Source organism: Bos taurus, chromosome 2, assembly GCF_002263795.3.
Source record: "Bos taurus isolate L1 Dominette 01449 registration number 42190680 breed Hereford chromosome 2, ARS-UCD2.0, whole genome shotgun sequence".
In the NCBI taxonomy this organism is placed as follows: domain Eukaryota; kingdom Metazoa; phylum Chordata; class Mammalia; order Artiodactyla; family Bovidae; genus Bos; species Bos taurus.
Window position 1 is genome coordinate 133,469,133 of NC_037329.1, and position 20,933 is coordinate 133,490,065.

General features: G+C 45.4%; 1 protein-coding gene across 5 annotated transcripts in view; it reads left to right on the forward strand.

The window, feature by feature from the left end:
• Positions 1 to 20,933, forward strand: part of UBR4 (ubiquitin protein ligase E3 component n-recognin 4) — a 137,398-nt gene that overhangs the window by 17,026 nt on the left and 99,439 nt on the right. For all 5 annotated transcript variants that reach the window (XM_059893321.1, XM_059893328.1, XM_059893325.1 and 2 more), the window contains exons 9-20: positions 254 to 378; positions 969 to 1,028; positions 1,126 to 1,316; positions 7,311 to 7,410; positions 7,539 to 7,676; positions 8,444 to 8,561; positions 9,668 to 9,855; positions 11,321 to 11,480; positions 11,599 to 11,684; positions 18,421 to 18,590; positions 19,865 to 20,147; positions 20,788 to 20,923. In XM_059893321.1, the coding sequence (XP_059749304.1) occupies positions 254 to 378; positions 969 to 1,028; positions 1,126 to 1,316; positions 7,311 to 7,410; positions 7,539 to 7,676; positions 8,444 to 8,561; positions 9,668 to 9,855; positions 11,321 to 11,480; positions 11,599 to 11,684; positions 18,421 to 18,590; positions 19,865 to 20,147; positions 20,788 to 20,923 (1,755 nt within the window). The remainder of the gene's footprint in view (positions 1 to 253; positions 379 to 968; positions 1,029 to 1,125; positions 1,317 to 7,310; positions 7,411 to 7,538; positions 7,677 to 8,443; positions 8,562 to 9,667; positions 9,856 to 11,320; positions 11,481 to 11,598; positions 11,685 to 18,420; positions 18,591 to 19,864; positions 20,148 to 20,787; positions 20,924 to 20,933) is intronic.

Below are 20,933 nucleotides of genomic sequence, written 5' to 3' on the forward strand. Positions count from 1 at the left end.
TCATTTGGGTAAATATATCTAGGAGTGTGCTTGTTGGATCATATGGTCACACATTTTTTTGTTGTTTAGTTGCACAGTCGTGTCCGACTCTTTGTGACCCCATGTCCTTCACTGTCTCCTGGAATTCGCTCAAAACTCATGTGCATTGAGTCGACCCCTGTTGGGATTTCAGTCACCAGATCCTGGAATTGCTTGTGGGTGGGTTATGTTTCTGAGTTCAGTCTCTTGGAGTGTGTGTCTCTTGTTTCCTCAGGTGTGAGTGTGGCAACTTGCACGGCCATCCTGCACGTGGGTGGTGCCCAGCAAGCGCGGACGGGCTGCACGAGCTCCAAAGAGGAGGACCACGAGGGTGACGCTGCCACGATCGTCCAGAAATGCGTAAGCTCTGCCTCTGCGACGGGAGCCCCGAGGATTCGCTTGAGGGAACATGGCGGCTTCCGCCTTGTTGCTCGTTAGAGGGAAGGCCATGGAGTGCTCTCCACACCCTCCCCCTTGAGAGCTTGGCCTGGGACGTAGGCGTCTTGCTCGCTTGGCGGTTTGGTTAGCTGCCGGAAGCACTGTGACTCTGTGGTGGTGGTGGACGTGGTGAAGGATGCGTCGTGCAGTCAGCACACGCACCGGAGGCTTACCGTAGGCGTCAGTGTGCTCTCAGCGCAGGCACACGTTGGAGACGAGGGCTTCTGAAGTGGCAAGTGCATTGGATGAACGGGTGTGATAGTGATTTGAGGTGTCCTGGGTATGTTGCTTTAGATGGGGTGGAGGGGACATGTTTCAGAAGCTGTCGTGAGCTGAGTGAAAAGACAGAGTCAGCGTCACGTGAGGATCAAGGAAATTGTGATGAATCGTACCATTGGAAGTGGCTTGAGGACATTGAAGTCTTCAAGCTAAATTGTTTTGGGTCGGATTTAGCGCTTATAATGAACTATGTCACTTTGCTCAGATTTTTGTGCATGTTTACTTTTGGACAGCTTGAAATCTATGACATGATTGGTCAAGCGATCAGCAGTTCCCGCCGCGCGGGTGGTGAGGTAAGACGTCGCTGCCTCCGTTTTGCCTGTAGTCTCTAAGACGTGTAGCCTGTAGACTCTCTGTCTGTATATTTACATTTCATGCCTTTTTCAACAGCACTATCAGAACTTCCAGTTGCTGGGTGCCTGGTGTTTGTTGAACAGCCTTTTCCTCATACTGAACCTCAGTCCTACTGCCTTGGCTGATAAGGGGAAAGAGAAAGATCCACTGGCCGCTCTCCGAGTCAGAGACATCCTTTCTCGCACCAAAGAGGGAGTGGGCTCTCCGAAGCTGGGGCCTGGAAAAGGGTATGTGTCCATTCGATGCTGTTCGTGCTGGTTTTCCTGCTGTTTCCTATTGATGGGGAGCTGGTGTCACGCCTCTCGTCTCCATAGCAGTAGCAAAGCTTGCCTCTATCCAGTACCTGTGAACAACGAAGATGGTGACCGTAGCTCACTGTCGCTGTATTGTAGCTATGTGGTTTTGGGTAATCGCTCATTCTTTCCAATCTTGTTTCCTTCTCTGTAAGAGGGAGAAAATACCTGTGTAATACACACGTTAGGCCTTCTGTGAGGTTCAAGTTAGGGAAGAAAAGGGCTTCTGTTTTGTAAAATGGACTCATTTGACTTGGAGTCGGTTATGCACTTGCACACTTAACCTGTAACATAAGGGTTCTGTCTGGGCTCATGGCTTGCTTCCTGAAACATTTGCTGCTGTTTTGATGAAGTCTGGACAGAAAGCCTTGCTTGTCAGGAAAAAGTTAGAAATGTGATTTCTGTGTTGTTGAGGTTTTATTTTTGAAGCCCAGGCTTATTTCTGGATTTCATTTATTTTTTTCAGTGCTCTTTCCAGGCATTGAGGTACTAATCAAAGCAATCTCCTTGACTTTATAGAATTTGTATTCTTTTTTTAAAAAATAATGTTATTTATCTGAGGCTGCGCTGGGTCTCCGCTGCTGTGGTGCGCAGGGTTCTCATTGCTGTGGCTTCTCTTTTTGCAGAGCACAGGCTCAGGAGTTGTGGTGCATGGGCTTAGTTGCCCCCCGGCATGTGGGATCTTCCTGAATCAGAAATCAAACCCGTGTCTCCTGCACTGGCAGGCACATTCTTTACCACTGAGTCACCAGGGAAGCCCTGGAGTTTATTCTTTAACTGGAGCAACAGTGAGCAAACAGTAGTTTTATAACAAACAGCAGGTTTATAATCGATTATCGTGTATGAGTGCTGGGAAGAAAAATAAGCCAGAACAGGGGGTTAGAGACTGTCAGGGCCTGTTAGTTTAGTTAGCATAGTCGGGAAAGGGCTCTAAAAACAAGATGTAGATGTGAAGTGACAGATAAACCTCGAAAATATTTGAGGTAGAATTATTCAGGTCTCGAGGTGCAAGTATGATTGGCATGTTTAAGGATCAGCAAGGTCATTGTGTCTAGAGCAGAGAAATTGAGGAGGAGAGTGGTAGAAAATCCAGTCAGAGAGGTTGCCAGGGCCAGATCACCTTGGGCCAAGTGTAAGCTGAAGATATCTGAGGGTTTGCAAGAGCGGAGTGATAAGATCTGAATTGTTAGTGACAGAGAACCCAGCCCCCTGTGGAGAATAGTCTGTATGTAGGGTTGTAAGGCAAGAAGAGGGAGCGAGAACAGGTGGGAGGCTCACGCCTTCCTCTGAGCGATCGATCGAGGCGGGGTTTGGAGTCTGGCGGTGCTGGGAAAGGCAGGGAGAACGAGTCATGTTGGAAAATGATAGGAGTAATCCAAGTCTGTGCCCCAGCCAGCAACGCTGAAGAAGTGGAAGCTGAATGGTTCTGTGAAGACCTACAAGACCGTCTAGAACTAACACCCAAAAAAAGATGTCCTTTTCATTATACGGGACTGGAATGCAAAAGTAGGAAGTCAAGAAACCCCTGGAGTAACAGGCAAATTTGGCCTTGGAGTACGGAATGAAGCAGGGCAAAGGCTAATAGAGTTTTGCCAAGAGAACGCACTGGTCATAGCAGACACCCTTTTCCAACAACACAAGAGAAGACTCTCCACATGGACATCACCAGATGGTCAGCACCGAAATCAGATTGATTATATTCTTTGCAGCCAAAGATGGAGAAGTTCTATACAGTCAGCAAAAACAAGACCGGGAGCTGACTGTGGCTCAGATCATGAACTCCTATTGCCAAGTTCAGACTTAAATTGAAGAAAGTAGGGAAAACCACTAGACCATTCAGGTATGACCTTAATCAAATCCCTTATGATTATTATACAGTGGAAGTGAGAAATAGATTTAAGGGCGTAGATCTGATACACAGAGTGCCTGATGAACTATGGAAAGAGGTTCGTGACATTGTGTAGGAGACAGGGATCAAGACCATCCCCATGGAAAAGAAATACAAAAAAGCAAAATGGCTGTCTGAGGAGGTCTTACAAATAGCTGTAAAAAGAAGAGAAGCGAAAAGCAAAGGAGAAGAGGAACGATATAAGCATCTGAATGCAGAGTTCCAAAGAATACCAAGGAGAGATAAGAAAGCCTTCCTCAGCAATCAATGCAAAGAAATAGAGGAAAACAACAGAATGGGAAAGACTAGAGATCTCTTCAAGAAAATTAGAGATACAAAGGGAACACTTCATGCAAGGATGGGCTTGATAAAGGACAGAAATGGTATGGACCTAACAGAAGCAGAAGATATTAAGAAGAGATGGCAAGAATACACAGAACTGTACAAAAAAGATCTTCACGACCCAGGTAATCACGATGGTGTGATCACTCACCTAGAGCCAGGCATCCTGGAATGTGAAGTCAAGTGGGCCTCAGAAAGCATCACTATGAACAAAGCTAGTGGACGTGATGGAATTGCAGTTGAGCTATTTCAAATCCTGAAAGATGATGCTGTGAAAGTGCTGTACTCAATATGCCAGCAAATTTGGAAGACTCAGCAGTGGCCACAGGACTGGAAAAGGTCAGTTTTCATTCCAATCCCAAAGAAAGGCAATGCCAAAGAATGCGGAAACTACCGCACAATTGCACTCATCTCACATGCTAGTAAAGTAATGCTCAAAATTCTCCAAGCCAGGCTTCAGCAATACGTGAACCGTGAACTTCCTGATGTTCAAGATGGTTTTGGAAGAGGCAGAGGAACCAGGGATCAAATTGCCAACATCCGCTGGATCATGGAAAAAGCAAGAGAGTTCTAGAAAAACATCTATTTCTGCTTTATTGACATGCCAAAGCCTTTGACTGTGTGGATCACAATAAACTATGGAAAATTCTGAAAGAGATGGGAATACCAGACCACCTGACCTGCCTCTTGAGAAACCTGTATGCAGGTCAGGAAGCAACAGTTAGAACTGGACACGGAACAACAGACTGGTTCCAAAAGGAGTACCTCAAGGCTGTATATCGTCACCCTGCTTATTTAACTTCTATGCAGAGTACATCATGAGAAACGCTGGACTGGAAGAAGCACAAGCTGGAATCAAGATTTCCGGGAGAAATATCATTAACCTCAGATATCCAGATGACACCACCCTTATGGCAGAAATTGAAGAAGAACTAGAGCCTCTTGATGAAAGTGAAAGAGGAGAGTGAAAAAGTTGGCTTAAAGCTCAACATTCAGAAAACTAAGATCATGGCATCTGGTCCCATCACTTCGTGGGAAATAGATGGGGAAACAGTGGAAACAGTGTCAGACTTTATTTTTCTGGGCTCCAAAATCAGTGCAGATGGTGACTGCAGCCATGAAATTAAAAGACGCTTACTCCTTGGAAGGAAAGTTATAACCAACCTAGTTAGCATATTGAAAAGCAGAGACATTACTTTGCCTTCAAAGATCTGTCTAGTCAAGGCTATGGTTTTTCCTGTGGTCATATATGGATGTGAGAGTTGGACTATAAAGAAAGCTGAGCGCAGAAGAATTGATGCTTTTGAACTGTGGTGTTGGAAAAGACTCTTGAGAGTCCCTTGGACTGCAAGGAGATCCAACCAGTACATCCCAAAGAAGATCAGTCCTGGGTGTTCATTGGAAGACTGATGTTGAAGCTGAAACTCCAATACTTTGGCCATCTTATGCGAAGAGCTGACTCATTTGAAAAGACCCTGATGCTGGGAAAGATTGGGGGCAGGAGGAGAAGAGGACGACAGAGGATGAGATGGCTGGATGGCATCACTGACTCGATGGACGTGACTCGGAGTGAACTCCGGGAGTTGGTGATGGACAGGGAGGCCTGGCGTGCTGCGATTCATGGGGTCGCAAAGAGTCGGACATGACTGAGCGACTGAACTGAACTGAAGTGAATGTTGAGTGTGAAAAATATATCAGAAGTTTCTGGCATGAGCATCTGGAATTGCGTAACTTACTGAGAGAGGGCACACTAGTTTTAGGAATAGATTGAGTGACAGGAAGGGGAAGAAATGAAGGATTTCGTCTGGGCCACGCTGCTTTTGAGAGGACCGGTAGGCCCCCTGTGAGAGCTGGGTAGGCACTTGGGTGTGTGCGTCTCAAGTTCAAGGAGAAGTCGAATTGTGGACCTTAGCAAATTATTCACTGCCTTCTGTCCCAGGCTCTGTATGAGTTGTGGAATGCTGCAGTGGAGAAACAAAATAGACGTTCTGAAGAGAGAAGAAGTTGATATTCATGCAAATATATGTCAGATTGTGTCTAGAGAATATTATAATAAGGGCATTTGACCTGGCTAGAGATATCAAGGCAGGCTTCCCCGAGGACGTGTACTGAGCTGAGATCTGAAATAGGCATTGAGGTAGTAGGCCATAGACACTAGGCAACGTAGGGAGGTAAGCATGTTCAGAGAGAACAACGGTTTGTCGTTTTTGAGTGTCTGTTGTTATAGTTGACATTGTAAAGGGAATAGATTGCCAATAGGTATATCCTTTGAAGTTGAAGAAACATATAAAAAGTAGTTGTAGTTTCCTGAGATTTAAAAGGAATGTATATACATTGTGTAGGTAGAAAGTCATGAGAAAGCAAAAAAAAGAAATCATCAAAAAATCATCTACCACCCAAATTGGTAAACATTCTTCCAGACATTTTTTTGTGCACATATGTTAAATAGATATCTTTAAGAAAATAGGATCACTCTTATTACATATTGTAGACATTTTCAGTGACACAATTACAGGTCTGTGTTTTAATGACTGATAGTATACCATTATATAAATATGCCATAGTTAACTGATTAACTTTTCAAACACTTGTTTAGGTTGTTCTGTATAGCTTGTTTTGATAAAGTGCACTTCAATAATCCTTCTGAAACAAATCTCTGTGCACTTGTCTAGTTGTCCCCTTGGGGTCAGTTTCTAAAAGTGTAATTGTGCGGACAAAGGACATGCTTACTTGGTAACTGCACTCTGCCATGCGCCCCTGGCTGTGGTGCGCTGTGCCGCCCTCCCCGTCCTCGCTGCTGGCGGGTGGCTTTGCTCTTCCCGTGCTGGTCTCACAGGAGCGAGGCTCCTGCAGCGCCCTCACTTGTGTTGCGCTGAGCCCTCCTGTGACTGTGGTCGTTTCCATACTGCCTGGGTCATTTGCCCCAGTTTTTCCTTGGTGTTTGTACTTTCTTCTCACTGATTTACCCGAGCTCTTTGTATATTAGGTATACTGACCCTTTGTCGTGTGGTCATTTGGACAGAGAGAGTAAGTTCTACTCAGATTTAATGTAAACCTTTGTTTTTATTCTCTCCTGTCCAGATATTTTGTAAGAATTGCTACTTTTTAGCCTTTTGTTCTCAAAAGAATGAGTTTGTAAAAAAGACTCCGTTATGTGTTTATTTTTGGCTGTGCTGGATCTCCTTGCTGCGTGGGCTTCGTCTGGCTGCGGCAGCCAGGGGCTCCTCATTGGTGGCGTCTCTTGTTGCAGAGCTTGGGCTCTAGGGCACAGGCTCACTAGTGGCACACAGACTCAGCTGCCCTTCGGCATATGGGGTCTTCCTGGACCAGGGATCTAACACGTGTCCCCTGCTTTGGCAGGTGGATTCTTATCCACTGTACCACCAGAGAAGTTCCCAAAAGAATGGCTTTTAAATGTCAGTGCTTTTTCACATGACCCAGTAGCTTTGAATTGACAGTTTAAATTCCAGAGTTTCTTCTAGTCCAGGAGTTCTTAGCCAGAGGCTCCCTAGGCAGTCTGTAGGTGGGCTTCCGGGAGAGTGAACTTCTGAAATTATATACAGATTTTATGTTTTTGCAATTTTTTCACCCCCTGGGGAAAGGTCAGTAGAATCTTAAAGGGCCTCAAAATGGCAAAATCCATGATTGTAATTTGTTGTGAGTTGTCTTAAAGTTTGTGTTTCCCTTTGGCTTTGTAGGCATCAGGGCTTTGGGGTACTCTCAGTGATACTGGCAAACCATGCCGTCAAGCTGTTGACATCTCTTTTTCAAGACCTGCAAGTGGAGGCTCTGCATAAGGTGAGGGCTGGTCCTCAGAATCAGCACGGTGGCTGCGGGCCCTTCTTCTGGCTTACGTGTGCTTGAACCATCAGACTGGGTGCTTACTTCCTGTTGAGACCTAACGTTAACTCTCTCTTTACCGTCAGGGTTGGGAAGCAGATGGTCCCCCTGCAGTCCTGAGCATCATGGCCCAGAGTACCTCCATACAGAGGATTCAGCGGCTGATCGACTCTGTCCCACTGACGAACCTGCTGTTGACACTGCTCTCAACGTCCTACAGAAAGGTGAGTGGGGTCACGCCGCTGAGAATCTGTAAGGTCTTCTTATGTAGCCTTCTTAAAACAAATGGGACGGACTGCATGCCTTACTCTTTGTAAACGTATCATTTGTGGTAATGGTTTTGAAGATGAGGAAAGCTCTTAATGATTCCAGAGATTTGAATTAGCTATTGATTATCAGGACTTTCCTGGTGGCTCAGACAGTAAAGCGTCTGTCTACAATGCGGGAGACCTGGGTTCAATCCCTGGGTTGGGAAGATCCCCTGGAGAAGGAAATGGCAATCCAGTACTATTGCCTGGAAAATCCCATGGTGGGCACTGGGCACTTTGTGACAATTGGCGTGCTGAAGCCTTTCCAGCTCTTGTCCAGAGTTAGGGTTTTGGAGTGCTTTCATAGCAGTGGTGCCCAGACTTTTTGTCACCAGGGGCCTGTTTTGTGGAAGACAGTTTTTCCACAGATCAGCGCTGGTGTTGAGGGTGGGGTGGGATCTTAGTTTGGGGATGATTCAAGCGCGTTACAGTTACTGTGCATTTTATTTCTATTACTATTACGTCACCTCCATCTCAGAGCATCAGGCTTTTAGATCCTGGGGGTTGGAGACTCCTGTTTTAGGATAAAGCTATGAGAGTCCTGAAGGGAAGCTATTAGGAGGAATACTTCACTTGGATTTAGAAAAAAGAGACGCAGAGAAGACCGTTCACGTGGTAAAAGGGCCGAAGTAGGATGGCTCATTTGGGGGTCACTGACTACAGACGCCTCGCTGTTTCCCCAGGCATGTGTCCTGCAGCGTCAGAGGAAGGGCTCCATGAGCAGCGACGCCAGCGCCTCTACTGACTCCAACACCTACTACGAGGACGACTTCAGCAGCACGGAGGAGGACAGCAGCCAAGGTAGGCACCCTGCCCTCTCCCGGGGGCCCAGAGCACGGCAGGGCACGCCCCCAGGAGCTGCCTGGCCACCGTCTTCTCTCACTGGCCCAGCCTGGGTCTTGACCGCATGTGCCCTTAAAGGTGACCTGGTGGAATAAGTGGCGGTTGACGACTGAGTGAGTGAAGCCACTGTCAGCAAAGCTCGGATGCTTTGGTTTCTTTTCCTCCACAATCAGGGTGCTTATCACTTGTTTTTTGTTTCTTTCTACACTGACTCATGTGGGGAACTCCCTCCTGCTTTCTGGGTCCTAGTAACAGGCCATTCAGCTCAGTTCTGCTCAGTCACTCAGTCGTGTCCGACTCTGTGACCCCATGGACTGCAGCACGCCAGGCCTCCCTGTGCATCACCAGCTCCCGGAGTTCACTCAAGCTCACGTCCGTCGAGTCGGTGATGCCATCCAGCCATCTCACCCTCTGTCGACCCCTTCTCCTTCTACCCTCAAACTTTCTCAACATTGGGGTCTTTTCCAATGACTCAGTTCTTTGCATCAGGTGGCCAGAGTATTGGAGCTTCAGCTTTAGCATCATTCCTTCCAAAGGACACCCAGGGCTGATCTCCTTCAGAATGGACTGGTTGCATCTCCTGGCTATTCGTAACTAGTAATTAGACCAGATTACTAGTAACATTCCCTCCTGCCTTGGTTTGGAGAGAGAGTAAAGAGAATAACCACATCAGATTGTTTCTATCCAGGTGTATCTAGTAGTGCAAAAAAGTGCGATTCTTATCTGGGAGCTTACAATTGATGACAAGTAAAAGTTTGCACTTGAGAACATTTGGCTTGTTGCCAGTAAAATAAAGTGAGGTGATTTCTATTCCTTCCTGGGGTTCTTTTAAAAAACTGTTGGTCTTGTCGATGTGTAACTTTACACACAATAAGGCACTCCATGTGCTGGCTGTGTACTTTTGTATGAGTTTTGACAAGTTTAGGCCACTGTGTATCTTCCACCATAATTTGGATACCTTGTATTCTTTTTGACTCAGGCACTTTTCCAAGGCAGATGTACAGAAACAATTTGAAAAGTGGGTAACTTCTGTTACTTTGTTAACTTTTCTCTTTCCCTGTTAGATGAGGACAGTGAACCTATCTTGGGGCAGTGGTTTGAAGAGACCATCTCCCCCAGCAAAGAGAAGGTGGCTCCTCCGCCTCCTCCCCCGTCTCCTCCCCTGGAAAGCTCACCTCGCGTCAAGAGCCCCAGCAAGCAGGCTCCTGGCGAGAAGGGCAACATCTTGGCCAGTCGCAAAGATCCTGAGTTGGTAAGAGTGCATTTCTGAGTGGGGAAGGAGAAATGGTTTGAAGGCATGTGAAAAGCAGATCATTGGAATAAAACCATTTTGTATGTTGAATCATTAATTTTCTGAAATTAATTTATTTTAATTGCAGGATAATTGCTTTACAATATTGTGATGGTTTTTGCCATTCATCGGCGTGGATCATTAATGTTTAAAGACATTTTTACTTAGGGCTTAAGTATATTGATTACGTTTCATTAATTAACTCTTGTACTCCTGATGATGTTTCTCTGATTGAGGGTTAGTAACATAGTGTTTAGGATTAGATAGGAGTGAATTGAATCCTACTTCTGCATTTACTGACTTTATGACTTCAGGCAAGAACCTGAATTTCTCTGAGCCTGTTTTGTCTCCTGTTGTGTGGGAGTGGTTGTGCCTCCTGAGAGTGTTGTGAAGAATTAACGGGCCCGTTGCCTACGTCCAGTATGTCATGATTGGTTGCTAACTATCCGTGCAGCCAGTATTTGTGGGTGGCACACTGCGTGTTATTCTCTCTCCCAAAGCCCTATCGGTTCAGATACGATCTTGGCTTTTATGCAGCTTAGTGTAGTCAAGGATATGGATTTAAAACATTTACATAATAATTCAGCTTGATTCAGTTCACTCTAGTTAAGTTATTACTATTCTTTTGGTCACTGCTGTGCAGCTTATTGGAGAAGGCAGTGGCACCCCACTCCAGTACTCTTGCCTGGAAAATCCCATGGACGGAGGAGCCTGGTGGGCTGCAGTCCATGGGGTCGCTAAGAGTCGGACACGACTGAGCAACTTCATTTTCACTTTTCACTTTTCACTTTCATGCATTGGAGGAGGAAACTGCAGCCCATTCCAGTGTTCTTGCCTGGAGAATCCCAGGGACGGGGGAGGCGGGTGGGCTGCCGTATATGGGGTCACACAGAGTCAGACACGACTGAAGAGACTTAGCAGTGCAGCTATGGTATCTTAGTTCCCTGACCAGGGATAGAACCCAGGCCCTTGGCAGTGAAAGTGCACAGTCCTCACCACTGGACCGTCAGGCAATTCCCCAACTGAATTTTAATAGAGAAGTGAAGAACTGGGCATTCCAAATGTGTATAGTGATAATATAGGCTTCAGAATTGAATATATCAGTTATATCTTAGAGCTGGACAAATACAGGACCTTAGAGGAATGAAGGAAATGAGTCTGTCTGTTTGCAAATCCTGTCTTCGTACAGTACTCTGTGAGGTCTGTTGTATTAAATTGATCCACCGTTGTTTGTAATTGGTACAATCACGTGAGAAAGGCTGTCATAATTAAACTTAGTCATACTGTCGGTGATTGAAAGTCTGAGTCTGAGTCACTGTGTTTTTCTCACGAGATCAACGGACATATTTTACTTGGTGTTTGCATTTAGGGTTTGTGGGAGCTCTGGGCTTATGAACCTGGTATAACCTTTATGTGTTCTTTTTAGTTCTTAGGCCTGGCTTCCAACATTTTGAACTTCATCACCTCTTCCATGCTGAACTCCCGGAGCAATTTTATCCGAAACTATCTGAGTGTCTCTCTTTCAGAGCACCATATGGCCACGTTGGCCAGTATCATTAAGGAGGTGGACAAGGATGGGCTCAAGGGTCAGTAGACAGGATATGTGCCTGGCGGGTGTTTTTCTAGCAGCATTTGGCTGCTGGCAGGGTGGTGCACTGCATCAGGCAGGTGCTTGAGTAATTGGTTTTCCCGCGTGTCTTCAAGGTGCGTCAGATGAGGAGTTCGCGGCCGCCCTCTACCACTTCAACCACTCCCTGGTGACCTCGGACCTCCAGCCGCCTAACCTGCAGGTGCGCGAGGCGACTGTTCTAGCCGGGAGCTCTCTGCGTCTGCACTCAGTAGGCTGCGCTTGTTTCTGTAGCTAGGGAACAGTTTGTCTTGGGATCCCCTCCCTGGAAAGAGTGTTGAGAGACTACTTTAGGATGTCCCTCTGCCTGAATTAAGATCATTTCAAGAATATGAGTCCTTGAGCCCCAACTCACTTAGTAAGTTTAAAGAAAAGCAAAAGCCACAAAACCCACTCCTGACAACTAAATAGACAAGGGGGCGTTTTATTACAAAATAAGAAACGGCCAACAATGTAGGAGATGTTGAGCGCCGTTAGTGATCTGAGAGATAAATTAAGGTGCTTGTCTTAAAAGAGGCCGGTTATAGGAGGTGGGTGTTCTTTTAGTTCTTAGGCCTAGCGTCCAGCATGTTGAACTTTATCACCTCTTCCATGCTAAACTCTCGGCACAGTTTTGTCTGAAACTATGCAAGTGTATCCTTTTCAGAGCACTGTATGGCCGTGTTGGCCAGTATCATCCAGGAGGTGAACAAGGATGGAATCAAGGTCCATGATATGCTCCCATAGACAACCCACCACTGAAATCAAGTCTAGGATCTTGATTGTGGACTTCTAAACCTTGTAGCTTTCTTTCCTCAGTGAAGTAGCTGATATCTGGAATCCTAAATCTTAAATTCCTCATTTCATTAGTTTCATATATGTATTTGCTTTTGGATTTAAGGAATATTTTAAAATTTAAAATTATTTGATTGCTTTTAGCAATGACATCACATTCTGTGCAGTTTTGTAGGCATTTTCCACTTAACATTATTTAGTCCTTTACTATCAGAATTCATTTCTGTAGCTTTTGTTTTGACTGCTGTGTGTATTTCACTGTGTTTGTGACTGCACCAGTTTATTTGTGTCCCTTCTGCTCCAACTGATGAACATTTGGGTTGTGTCAATCAGATACCATTGTTATTCCAGGTGTTATATGGTCTCTTTTTAAAAAGGTTAATTGCTTTGGCTGCACTGACTCTTGCTGAGTGGGGGCTGCTCTGGGTGCCTCACAGGCTGCTCATGGTGACCGCTTCTGTGGTGGAGCAAGCGCTCCCGGCGCGCGGGCCTAGTTGCTGTGCAGCACGTGGATCTTCCTGGACCAGGGATCGAACCCATGTCCCCTGCACCGGCAGGAGGATTCTCAGCCACTGGACCCCCAGGTGTCCTGCTGTCCTTGTGGGTGTCCCCTGTGTGTCCCCTGTTGCAAGTGAGTCTCTTGGGAATATAAGCTGAAGTAGGATCAACAGGCTATGGAGCCTGTGACCTTGAGCAGATAATGCAGTGCTCTGTGTTGTGGCACCGAGGTCTGCTCTCACCAACAGTGTGCCAGGGGCATGGGGATTCACATTCTCTCCCAAGATTTGGCAATGTCATGTCCTGATAATAACTTTATTAGCATAGTTAGAGTTAGTGTTTCTCAGTCTTAAGTGTGCATAAGGTTTCCTGGGGAATTTATTAAAAATTCAGATTCTCAGTTAATGTGACCCCCCTGAATATTCGCCCCCAACTTTCCCCAACCAGCCCCAGTAGAATTTCATTTAGGAGATCTCCAATAATTAGTTCTAAGGTTGTTTTTTTTTTTTATCACTCAGAATTTTATTTTTTAACTTTACAATATTGTATTGGTTTTGCCATATATCAACATGAATCCACCACAGGTATACATGTGTTCCCCATCCTGAACCCTCCTCCCTCCTCCCTCCGTGTACCATCCCTCTGGGTCGTCCCAGTGCACCAGCCCCAAGCATCCAGCATCGTGCATCGAACCTGGACTGGCAACTCGTTCCATATATGATATTATACATGTTTCAATGCCATTCTCCCAAATCATCCCACCCTCTCCCTCTCCCACAGAGTCCAAAAGACTCTTCTATACATCAGTGTCTCTTTTGCTGTCTTGTATACAGGGTTACTGTTACCATCTTTCTAAATTCCATATATACACGTTAGTATACTGTATTGGTGTTTTTCTTCCAACACCAAAAAAATTTCTTCTTTTTTTCTGGCTTACTTCGTTGTGTATAATAGGCTCCAGTTTCATCCACCTCAGAACTGATTCAAATGTATTCTTTTTAATGGCTGAGTAATACTCCATTGTGTATATGTACCATAGCTTTCTTATCCATTCATCTGCTGATGGACATCTAGGTTGCTTCCATGTCCTGGCTTCTAAGGTTGTTAATGAAAATATTTTTATTTCAGTGGTTTCTCAGAATCAAAACACAATTTAAGGACTTGTACTTGTCCCCAAAGGGGCAAAATCCAGGAACCTATTTCATGAAGTTAAAAAATTGATTCTCACAGGGAATTGGTCCAGTGGCTAGGACTCCGCGCTTGCCCTGCAAGGGGCATGGGTTCCCTGATCGGGGAACTCAGATGCCGCATTGTGCAGCCAAAAAAACAAAACAAAAAAATTCTCACAATCCCAAGCTATTTGAGAAATCCTGAAGCATTTCTTTTGTTGTTTAAAAAGGTAATTGTAAAACCTATTTACGCTTACTTACTGGTACATGGGAAAAAATTTTTTAGCGGGAAAGAGACTATATCAGTAAATAGAGTAGAAAAGCTATTGACCTGTTTAAGGTAAAGAGCAGAAAATGCTTCAGTTATGATATTGCCTGCAGTAACTTCTCAGAGTGAAGTTATTGCCAAAATTATCAGTGAAGTTATTGCCAAAATTATCAGCTCCTTGCCCAGATCTGACTTTATCAAGAGGTTTCAAAGGTCATAGATTTGCACTTTTCTTGGCTAAACTTTTATGTCCAAATAATGGGGAAGAAATATTTTTCTTTAGAGAATATGGGTTCTTAAGACTCCTGTGATGATACTGCTCTCTTAGCATTTTAAAAATAATTACAGACCTCGTGTGGATGTGTAGCTGGGCTGCCCATAGCTGCTGACGCTGCAGAGGAAGCCCTCAGATCTCCATTTTTCATTCCAGCGCCAGGCATGGAACTGTAAACTGTTTCCCATATTTCACTACTTGGAAGGATAGTCATTGTAGTCTGTCTGCTGTTGAGTCCCCTTCCCTTGGATATTATTTCTTTGGAGTAATGTGCAAAGTTCTCTTACTCAAGATGCCTGATTTAAGTTGCCAGATACACAGTGTCTTGTAAGGGACGTTAATAAAATGTATTGTTACTGTTACTGTCTAATACTATATTTAATATTGCATGTAAAATTATCATAACTGAATAATACTGTTACTATGGTGATCTAGGTTCATTTATAAGTATTCATTGAAAGTTATCCATGTTTCAGGTACTGTTACAGGAACTGAAGAAATAAAAATGACTTGAGTTAGTGTGGCTTCATGAGAAAGGGGAGACAGGGTAATTAAAGGACCTAGTGTAGAGATCCGGAGAAGGCAGTGGCACTCCACTCCAGTACTCTTGCCTGGAAAGTCCCATGGATGGAGGAGCCTGGTAGGCTGCAGTCATGGGGTCACTAAGAGTCGGACACGACTGAGCAACTTCACTTTCACTTTTCACTTTCATGAATTGGAGAAGAAAATGGCAACCCACTCCAGTGTTCTTGCCTGGAGGATCCCAGGGACGGGGCAGCCTGGTGGGCTGCCATCTATGGGGTCACACAGGGTTGGACATGACTGAAGCAACTTAGCAGTGTAGAGATCGTGGGAAATTGTTTGAATGAGGTGAAAGACAAGGAGAGTTTAAGAATTTAAGATGCTGCCAAATTTAAAATCCTTAAACCCCAAATGAGACCAGCAGGATGCTCTTGTCTTAATAGAAATAGGGAAATCAGGAAAGAGAGTTGGTTTGGGGATAAAAGGAGTGATATTGAGAACTCCGTGGCACGTTCTTTGGGTTTAAGTCGACTCAGATTGTGTTTCCTCACGCGTCACTTGTTTCTCCAGATTTCTGTTAAACGTTTTTTTATTGAGGTGCAGTTGGTTTACAGTGTTGTGTTAAGTACTGCTGTACAGCCGAGTGGTTCAGTCTTGCGTATACATTCTTTTTTAGTGTGTTCTTTTCCGTAACAGTTTATCACAGGATGTTGAGGATAGTTTCCTGTTCTGTACAGTTGGACCTTGTCTGTCCATCCTCTGTTAAAGCTCGCGTCCGGCAGCCCCGGCCTCGTGCTCCACCCGTCCTCCAGCCCTCTCCACCTTGGCAACCGCCAGTCTTTCTGCTGTGTCATGATTCTGTTTCTGCTTCATAGACAGGTTCATTTTTGTCGTATTTTAGGGTCTCCGTGAAAGTGGTGCCGTGGGGCATTGGCCGCTCTCTTTCTGGCCTCGCTTGGCACGGTGATCCCTGGTTGCGCCCCTGTCGCTGCAGGTGGCGCTGCTCCGTTCCTGCTTGCGGCTGAGCAGCGCCCCGCGCATGCGCACTGCTCTTGTTTTAGCCATCTGCCGACGGGTGTTGAGGTTGCTTCCATGTCTTGGCTGCTGTGATGCTGCTGCTGGGAGCCTAGGGCTGCGTGCGTCTTTTTGAGTTGTGTTTTGTCTGGATGTATGTGCAGGAGTGGGGCTGTTGGGTCCTAGTTCTGCTTGTAGTGTCCTGGGAAGCTCCATCCCGTTTCCCACAGTGACCGCACCAACTTACACGCTCACGGGTCACTTAGTCACAGTTACTCGGAATGAGCCTTTGGGTTCTTTAGGTGCAGGAGGCACGATTTGCCATTTTCTGTTTTTAAAAATGAGTCATGTCAGCCCTCCAAAGTGACTTTTAGGTCCTTGCAGTCGGCGAGCCTTGGAGTTGTTTGCAGTCAAGAAAATTGAATAGCTGAAGGTGAAGCTCTCCTTTACTAAAGGAGTAAGCTGAAGACAGCTAGCGGAGGCATCGTCTATGTGGTTGTATTATTTCCTTTGTCAGTATGTTAGATTCTGTAGTCCTCAATCAAATGAGAAAAACTGTATTATCAGTATTATAAATTTGAATAAAATAGTCACCATTACTGCTTTTGAAAAAAAAACCACCACTTTAAATAGTGAAATTTTGAGGTGCCAGAGGGATGATGATGTCTTAGAAAATAGTGGGAAATGTGAGTCTGAAATTCAGGAGTTAGAAACTGAAGACGGATGCTGCAGCTTTGGGGATGGCCCACTGGGCGGCCATCAGTGAAGTGTGAGAAACAGGGAGACGGTGGGCCCAGCAGGAGCGGTGAGGCCGAGGGTCCCCTCGGGTGCGGCGGGAGCGGCGGGGAAGGGCGCTTGGAAGGTGTCCAGGGGTGCGTCGGGCCGGGCTCCGCTCCGTCCTGACTCAGACTTGCTCCTTAGGAAGTCAGGTCTTCCTTGGAGCTCGTCAATGCGAGGGGTGGGGAAAGCCGGTTCCTGAGGAGCGTCGGCTTGTTTGTCACGGCTCTGAGCCCTAACCCATCTGACACGAGGCAGACAAGCTCCCTTAGCGGTGGTGAGTGGCAGAGTAGACGCAGCCACAGTCCTCTCGCCGAGCTCCTGGTTTCAGTGTTGCCGTGCTTCCTCTTGTTGCCGTCCACAGAGGCACAGCTTTACAGTCATCAGAACGTCGATGTGTCCCTTGTTTCTGCTTTTTCAACTTTATGATTTTGTATCTGTGTGTGACATAACATATACAGAGCATGTTTTTATGTTCACTGGTCTCTGTGGTTGCCACCACCATGGCTGCATGTGCCTTGATTTTACTTTTTATTACCAGTGGTGCTCCAGTGAAGACTTTGGCCATAGATCAGACATGTTTATTTATTTTTTGAATTGTTTTCTTGAGTCAGGAATGGAGAAGTTAGTCATCATGTCTTTGTTGAGCATAAGGATTAAGAATGTGGGTTTTAGAGAGAAACTTGGCTTGTCGCTTGGTGATCCTTTGGCTTTGGTCATGTTGCTAAGCCACCCTGAGCTCTGGCCCTGAGCAGTGCAGCGGAACACACTGCGTCTGACGTCACAGCTCGAGTGTTTAGTGTCACAGTCTCCATACAGCACTTACCCACGTAACCCGCCAGTACATGGGAGCTACGCTCGATATCCATGACTTTTTGAACATTATCGAGGGATAGGGTCCTCTCGGATGTTTTTTTACAAGAGTATAATTTAGTTTGGCAGACTTCAAAATTTATCCTGTGTCCTGAGGTAACCATGATTTGTGTTTTCTAAAGCCAAATGAGAAAGCAGGCATTTGTCTGGTTTTTCCACTGGCATCCTGCTCAGTTTGTGTGTGTGTTTGAGGAGATAAATTGCAGCTTAGATAACTGAGCTGAAAGTAAAGCTCATTTGAAAGCATGCTACAAGCTACAACTGGAGGCAGAGACAACGACCTGATTAATTCTAGATGCCGTGACATCTTAGAGGCAGAATTTCTCTGCTAATGCTATTAATACAAGTTGTTGGCCCTCTTAAGTTGTTGAAGCTCCCCCTTTGGAGTGTTATTTGTAGTACATAAGTGACTTGAAAGGAGAACTGTTAGCCATTACAGTTGAAGTTTTCTTTCAAAGACACTGCCCGTTGAAACTGACCCTGGCTCTGCTGTCTCGCGCGCGTCTCCTTTCGGGGACCTGGTTGCTGGCGCTAGTGACTGTCTTCGTCAGTGGGTTAGATAGTACTTTTGCCTGTGTATTTTTCTCATGTGTGGAATGACCTTTTGGGGCTGCTTCTGAATCTGAATTTCTGTGTCCTCCTTTCTCTAAAGGACTCTTTGTCAGTGTTAAAAAGCAACCTCCTTCCCTGCCTTTTCCCCTAATGGCCTCTTGTATGTCTTTCATGTTAGAACACACTGCTGCAGCAGCTGGGAGTTGCTCCTTTCTCTGAGGGCCCGTGGCCCTTGTACATTCACCCTCAGAGCCTCTCTGTGCTTTCACGCCTCCTGCTCATCTGGCAACATAAAGCCAGCGCTCAGGGTGACCCTGACGTCCCTGAATGCCTCAAAGTTTGGGACAGGTAAGATGACTCCAACAGAAGCCCTACAGAGAAGGCTGCTATTTAAAATTTGTTTGACTGATTTGTAGTTCATCTGCGGCCCTGAGATGGTACTCTGATGATAGGCTTAAAGTGGCAAGGGTGGAGGGGTATGTTTCCGATGGGGGGATTGGGGAGGAGCTGGGGGCTATTTAAAAAACAGATGTACGTAGACTAGGGTCTGGAAACAGAATCTTCCCTTCAGCACATGGAGGGTTTGATTGCAGTTATGAGAGAGAGCCTGAATCCGGAACATAAACAAGTTTCATCCTGACCTGGTTTTTTGGAAAGAGAGGGAGCAGGGACGCCAACTCTGTCTTGGTTATTTTGCTTTCGACACAAAACCACTTAGAGAGACTTGCAGTCTTTTTTGGACAACTTTTAAAGAATATTTTTACTTGGGGGAAGCTCAGATTAATCATCTAAATCCTCTTTAGATGGACCTGTATTTGCCGTTTTTGTTTACATGGTTGGGAGTCTTCAAAGCAGTTAGCTTTCCTAAAAGGCTTTGTTTTCCTCTTTCCCAGTCCATGATCAAATAGCTCTACTGCTGGATTTGAGAAATCATAAACCCCCGTGAATGCCAGACATGCACTCTATTTTTCCTGGTGGGATCTGGCAAGAAGGCCAGAAGGTGGAGGGTAGGGAAGTGCTGAGGGAGACCCTTATTAGAATACAAGCCTATCTCCTGGTGGCCAAAGGCAGGGAAAATAGCTGGCACATTTATTCCTTTTTTGCATGAAAGGTTTTCTCACAAGTTCTCTAAATAGTGTAAATTATGTGTTGCTTTTTAATGCATTGAGTTATTTTCAACTATTACCATGTTGTGATTTTTAACCTGTAGTATGAATTCTCAAAATGAGAAATAATCTGTAGAATCAGATGACAGAGAAAAAGGTAGTTGAAATGTTTCTGTCTACCTGGACTTATTAATTAAAGAAAAAAAAAAGCCACCTTTTGGAGAGCTTGTAGTTCTTTTTCATTGCCAGAAATGGCAGCGTGGGAGTTAACACTGCTGTGGCCACAGTTAATGTTGTTGAAGGGTTGTTGAAAATGCTTTTGTGGCCAAATCTAGCCTTTTTGTAGCCAAGATTTAATTTTTATCTTCACATTACATGTAGCTTCTTGTCTCCCTTAATTTGTTCTCTTCATGCCTAGGTTTAAGAAATCTGCCTTTTCTGGCACTGGACACTGTAACTCTTGGGGGGTGTTCTGACTTTTCCCTACCAGACATATTCTCCTCTCCTCTGTGGTAGGTTTTTGTCGACCATGAAGCAGAATGCCCTGCAAGGGGTGGTGCCCGCTGAGACGGAGGATTTGAACGTGGAGCACTTGCAGCTGCTGCTGCTCATTTTCCACAACTTCTCTGAGAAGGGCCGGCGGGACATCCTGACGCTCTTTGTGCAGATCACCCAGGAGCTGAGTGCCAGCATGGATGCCCAGATGCGCTCTGTGCCTCTCATCCTGGCTCGCCTGCTTTTGATCTTTGATTATCTGCTTCATCAGTACTCCAAAGCCCCCATGTATCTATTTGAGCAGGTACAGAGGAACACGTTCTTTTTGCTTTACAGCTGTTCCTGAGATCTTTGTTATTCTCAAATTATCACGTCCCAAACCAAAGTGACCTGTTCACTTGCGGTTTCGGGTGTCCATTGTGGTGTGTTTAAGCACCCTGAGGAGGACGCCTGGGACTTTGTCTCTCTAAACACTTTATGTTCAGCCAGAAGCGATACACGTGCATTTATTTCATTGGTTGTGTTTGCTGAGATTGGATCATAGGTTCTGTTCACAGGTGTCCTTCTTTGAACTGCCCCACTGTACGTGTGTCGAGCACAGCGCTGTGAGTGTCAGGCCTCAGTTAGTTTACTAGTGGTTCAGTGATGGTCGAGCAGTACATTTTATGGATTAGTAAATTGCTTTGTTTCAGGGAACCAAAATGAGAATGGGAGGGCCGTTTAAGGATTATTACAGGCAGTGTTTCTGACCGTGCTTCATTACACACTGTTCCCTTTATACTCTGGCAAAAAGGTGCTTCCCAAAAGAAGTCACAGAAAAATCTAAAATTTTATTTTGGTTAAGTTTCCCAGACTTTGCTGTGTCAATCTGATATCATGCCTGGAGTGAGAAGCAGAATGTTGACTGTGTCTCTTTCTTAATTTGAATCTTTGTGTTTTAAAAGGTGCAGCATAACCTGCTTAGTCCTCCTTTTGGGTGGGCAAGTGGATCCCAGGACAGCAGCAGCCGCCGGACGACCACCCCTCTCTATCATGGGTTCAAAGAAGTAGAAGAAAACTGGTCTAAGCATTTTTCATCAGGTCAGAAAGA